This window comes from Coptis chinensis, chromosome 7 (assembly GCF_015680905.1).
Source record: "Coptis chinensis isolate HL-2020 chromosome 7, ASM1568090v1, whole genome shotgun sequence".
NCBI classification, from domain to species: Eukaryota; Viridiplantae; Streptophyta; class Magnoliopsida; order Ranunculales; family Ranunculaceae; genus Coptis; species Coptis chinensis.
In genome coordinates, this window is record NC_141462.1 from 24,040,402 (window position 1) to 24,046,560 (window position 6,159).

At 38.7% G+C, this 6,159-nt stretch overlaps 1 protein-coding gene across 1 annotated transcript; it reads right to left on the reverse strand.

Annotated features, from left to right (window-relative positions):
* Nucleotides 1-5,452: 5,452 nt before the first annotated feature.
* On the reverse strand, nt 5,453-5,947 carry LOC147486719 (pentatricopeptide repeat-containing protein At4g21065-like). The gene has a single exon (XM_086573832.1). It carries the CDS (start codon nt 5,945-5,947, stop codon nt 5,453-5,455), a length of 495 nt encoding a protein of 164 aa, XP_086429958.1.
* Between the last annotated feature and the right edge of the window lie 212 nt (nt 5,948-6,159).

Here is a 6,159-nt window from a genome sequence, read left to right on the forward strand (position 1 = left end):
TTTGGATTTGCTATTTGAAGAAATAAATATCCGCGTAGAGCGTGTTAAAGATGGAGAGATCAGGTGTTAGTGTTATTGTGCACGAGCCATGGACTGCCATATGCTCATGAATTAATTGAGTGTGCAGAGCAAGAGCGATCCATCCCTTTAACTACTATCGACCCCTTTTGGAAAACATTGTCTGCTTCTCCCAATGTGTCAATGGGTGTTGGTCCCGATGTTACACCTTCGATAGACTTGTTCATGAATAAGTTTGCAATGGTTTTTGAAGAAGATCAGAGGGTTATGATTAGGAAGCTTATGGAGATTGTCGTACCAAAAAGTACATGGCTAGTACCGCCTCGTGAGGAAGCAAAAACCAAAGGTTAGCCGAAAGGTAGCTGCAGTAGAAAGCTTCCAACTGGAGATAAGAACTCTTCAAAGCGAGATCCATCTCATTTTGAACATTCTCAAAGTGACCATGAGGAGTGGGTCTCGTCACAACCAAACACTACGCCCACCCAAAAAACCCACACCACACCAACAAATAAGCCTTCTCCAAAAATACCAACCCAAAACACCCACACCACACCAACAAATAAGCATTCTCCAAAAACAACCAAAACAACCACACCAAGAAATAAGCCTTCTCCAAAAACACAAAAAACAACCACACCAAGAAATAACCCTTCTACAAAAATAGCCACACCACGAAATGTGAGAGATGGGTTAGACTTTGGAAAGATGAAGGGTCCTAAGGATTACGGGTTGGATATTCTTGAAGAAATGCAGAAATACATTGTTAGAGTCCATGACCCTGTTGGCGATGACAACTGCAGTTATAGAGCTTTCTGCATTGCATTAGGAAAAAGTCAAGAAGAATGGTTGCAGATAAGAAAGAACTTGTACGAAGAGCTTACTGACAACCTCCCCCTTTATTGTACTTTGTACAATCAAAGTGAGGTTTTTTATGCGATGAAGGAAATCCTACATGAAGAAGGTTACACACCCTTGAATAAGTGGATGAGCATGCTCTTTGCTGGATACCTATTTGCTTCAAGATTTAATGTTGTCCTCCTGTATTTAGGAGCTCGTTAGTCCTTCCTTATCATGTCGCTGAGAACCCAAGCAAATCCTGAGAGAGTGAAAAAAGTGTTGGGTAGCACACATGTTGGTGGAAATCATTTTGTCAATGTTGAACTTGTTGAAAATTGTCCGGATCCTCCAATAATGCGCCAATGGCTTAGAGCTTGATATGATATTGCTGAAAGTTAGAATTTTGCCTTGCCAGCAAGGCAATTGCAATTTATGGTATTGAACATTCCCAATCTAATATGGGAAAATGAGCCCGTTGAAGACCCAACATTAGATGTTATCGACTAAGTTGTTTGTATGTTGTCGATATGATATTTTGATGTAATTTGTAAATTTATTTTGACATGTTATTTTGATGTAATTTGGAACAAGTGTAATTTGATTTGATTTTTATGTTATTTGGAAAAAGTTAGAGTTTGGGGTTTTATTTGATTTGATTTGGAAATTGAGTGATCGACTAAGTTGATTCGGACGGCAATCGAGTGTTTTGGAAATAATGTTCATATGTTGTCGATATGATATTTTGATGTAATTTGATTTAATTTGATTTTACTTGATTTTACCCCAAACGACATGGTCAAGTCATTTGGCCTTTATACCAAACGGTCTGAGCTGGTCGTTTGGCCTTTACCCCAAACGACATGGTCAAGTTGTTTGGACTTTATACCAAACGGTCTGAGCTGGTCGTTTGAGACAGACTTGTCTATTTTTTATCCAAACGGTCTGAGCTAGTCGTTTGGCCTTTATGCCAAACGATGCGGCTGGGTCATTTGGCCTTTATACCAAACGGTCTGAGCTGGTCGTTTGAGACAGAGTTGTTTATTTTTTATCCAAACGATCTGAGCTGGTCGTTTGGCCTTTATGCCAAATGATGTGGCTGGGTCGTTTGGACAAAAAAAAATTCGATTTTTATTTTGTTTTTACAACACTTTCATTTCCGAAAAACAAACAAATTCCATTTTCAAACCATCAAATTCATATACCAATACATCAAATCGCGATCAAATTCATATACACTTTGATATAAACTCAAATTCATAAACTCAAGTTCAAATTGATGTTGTCGCACTAAATTTATATACACTTTGATATAAGCTCAAATTCATAAATTTACTTTGATATACCAATACATAAACTCAACTTACTTTTTACGCGACCCTGTTGGCGATGACAATCAAATTCAATTCGAATATGCAATCAAATTCAAATACATAAACTCTGTAAAAAAACCTAACTTATAATTCCTGAATTTTTTTTGCCATAACCTCCTTTGTTTTATTGACATATTCATATCCAAAGCTCATCAAACAACCTGCTAATAAAGAAGTCATTACAAACAACAATCCCAATCGCCATATTACAAGTAATGGCGCACAGTTATTACAAAATACATCAAATTCAAAAATACATAAATTACATCAACATCAGAGGAAGCCGCACTCAAAAATCAGTTATGTCTTTACCGCCCACCACTATACTTGCACCTACTCAAGTTGTATGCCTCCTCAAACGAAGACCTTGCTTTTTCGGGAATATTATTCCCACCCAATTGCAGACCTCTCTCTAGCAATTGACTCGTTTCATCGATGATGTTGTTATGTCGAAATAAGAATACAAAACAATTATTAATTACCGTTTTAAAATTAGAATAAGAATAAGAATAAGAATACAAAACAATAGGAATACTCACAATCGGTGTATAAGATGGAAGTGTCTCCATAGAGAAATGGATAGGAAACTGCTCACGATTTATCAATCGAATGTGAGAATGCCTCACATACCACTCCATGTACTCTTAATAACACTCCCATGGATAAGTACAGATGGGTCCTCGATTGTTGGGTTGGATCACGTGATTCTGCCACGACTCCCAATATACAGGCCCAACAGTTGTCCATGTCCATTTCACTTCATACCCGCGTCCGGCTACAGTACGTCCTCAATGAGTAATTTGGTGTTGGAGGAGCTACAGGTATAAACTGCACATGACCCAACTTATGCATGACCCTTGCAACGCAGTAAACCTCCACAACGTCAAAAAAGCAGATCACTCCCTCAAAAAAGGTAATTTCATCGACTGGGCGTTCATCTCTAAATTCTTGTATGGACACTAATCAACCTTAAACAAAATAAAATGTGCCATTAATCACATACTCAAATAATCAATTACTAAAAAAAAAATTGAAACAAATTGAAATACTTACAGTCCACACCTATATCATCAATTATAGCTCGGTAATACTGCAATGCATATGTTGGGTTCTCATAGTGTGTGGCGTTAACTGCGTGTCTAAGAACACGCGACCCAGCTAATTGATACTCAAACTTTGGGATTGGATTGAATAGCGGGAAGTACTCATAGATCCACGCCTAGATATATACACACACAGTTAACATACTAATAAAATAATATAATTAACATTAAAAAGAATCTACAAAATATTTAAGTTTTACCTGTAGAAGAGTCAGGAAACCCAAAACACCTTTCACATTCGAACACGTCTGGCAGTCCCAAATGCTCTATACAAAAAGGCCAAAATTGCTGCACCCCAAGCATACTCACCAATTTCTTTGAATTTCTGCAACTTGGTCAAATAATAAATAGGCACTCCAGTCCCAGACTTGTCGGGGAAGATGGTACATCCAAAGAAAAATAGTAGATAAGCTCTTACAGCCATTTGTACCTCCGTCAAAGTCGACACCTTCCCGTTACACCTTGCCCTTTATCGCAGACCTTCCCAGCAAACTGGCTCCGTAGGAATTCCAGCCTCACCTTTGAAATGAACCGGGTTGCGTCCATCTCCGCTTTAATCATAGGCTCCGAGACACCCAGAGCATGGTGTAGGAGACTCTCCGATTGTTCACGGGTCAACTCCGTGTTCCCTTTCACTACTCTGCCTCTAATTGCGACGCCTAGGATTTGGGAGACATCATCCAAAGTCACATTCATCTCCCTAAACGACATATAGAAGGTGTTGGTCTCTAGATGCCACCTTTCCTCAAACGCAGAGATCAACACCGGATCTTGATGTTTGTAACACTCAAATACCAAATCATAAAACCAAGTCCTCCTAAGCTTATTTTCAAATCTGGGAGATCTTTTGAACTCCTTCTTGAGATCCCATTGGCTTAACTTGGCTAGATGAGGAACACACTTTAACACTCCCCGCTCCGACTGAAACAATAAAGACTCAATGAGGAGAAGCAAAAGGTTTTGTAAAGACAAAGGAAAATCAAGATACTAAGTCTATGATAATACCTTATGTTCCCAAACATCCGGAGCCACATGCACCGTATAGTCATACAGAAGCTCTGACTCAGTAGGGCCACCACCATATACACCTCGTGTGTACTCCAAATCATCCTTGGATTTGCTCACATAGTCTACCACTGGAGATGCTTGGACTTCGATCGGTGCTTCAACTTCCATCAATTCTTCTTCTTCCAAATCATCATTCTCCTCCTCTTCATCACCCTCTTCATCACCATCATCATCTCCATCCTCACCATCATCACCTCCATCATCTCCATCCTCACCATCATCATCCCCATCATCATTAACTATACTCTTCCCACGATCCATTGCTACATTTACATCTACATCTAAATCTTTATCTACATCATCTAAATCTTTATCTACATTACTCTCACTCTCACTCTTACTCTCTACATTACTCGAAACAACCTCATTGTGGTCCCCTCTACGCACTGAGGCCGAGGTGCCCGCACTCCTTTTTCTCTTCTTCTCTCCTTCTACATCACCTACATTCGTAGGATCATCATCTGCTTTTCTATCGCCTCTACGGACTGAAGCCGTTGGTTTCGACCCATTTTCTCTCTTCTTCTCAGGCTCAGGAGCATCACCTCGACCCGAAGAGGAACCGCTGCCACTAAACAACTTTTTTACACCATTGAATGTAGTTTTCGCTACATTCTTGACATTCTTTGATCGAGGCATTGCTACAAAGAAAAATAAAACAAGTATTAGTAACTATAATAAGTTTAATCAAATCTACACCTATGTTAGAAACAATAAAATACAACACTGGGAAGAACCGATTCTCAAATAAACCCAATTAAATAGTAAAATTCATTAAATCTCAAAAGCAATCAAGTCGTGGTAACATGTGAGTTCAAAATGCTCAAACCATACTAAGAAGAATGAGAAACAAAAAACAGAGAAAGAACAAAAAAAAAAGCACCATTGTCCCAAAGACCTCATCTAGCTAGCGGCAACGGCAGCGCCAACACTAACACTTAACTCCCTTTTCACCTTTTCTACTAAAAATTCATCAGTAGTGTTGGTTTTTATAAATGATAGTGTTCCATGACACTAAATCTCTTTTAGGCATCAAATCGAAAATCTGGACCGACGAGCTTAAATCCTACATTTAACATAAAAATTCATCAAACTGTTCTCCAGAAACAAAGAAGAATGCATTCCCATCTTAGCTACACAACAATGCATTTGAATTCCAGCCCCAAAAGAGCCCAACTCCAAAGCTCCAATAACCATCGATGAAACAGTAACATTCGGTCTGATTCCCGACCGAACCATCTCAACAAAGACTCTCAGCCCTTCTTCCTCTAGTCCATTCTCCACAAACCCACCAATTAATGAGCTCCAAGACACCAAATCAGGCCTCGCCATACCATTAAAAACTCTCACCGAATCCCAAACACACCCACAACTTGCATACATACTCACAAGTGCATTTCCCACGTAACTATCAACAACCCCATCAATTTTCAAAACCCGACAATGCAACTCACGACCATAACTCAAGTTTTTCACAACAGAACATGCACGTAAAACAATAGCATAAACAAAAGAATCAGGCTGCAATGACACATTACCATGACATTCCAGCATATTATGAAAAACACCCAACGTCTCATCAGCATAACCTAACACTAACACTAACACTTAACCTAAAAGAAATTTCTCAAGTTGAATCGAAATAATCACTACAAATAAGTAATAATCACAAATAAATAACATCAACATTCATCTAAAACATTAATCATATAAGCATTTGCAATACAAAATATATAAACAACATAGATCTAAACAAAACCTAACTC

Coding starts and splice junctions, on each gene's coding strand:
- LOC147486719 (XM_086573832.1), bottom strand. CDS start 5,947: ATGCTGGAATGTCATGGTAATGTGTCATTGCAGCCTGATTCTTTTGTT.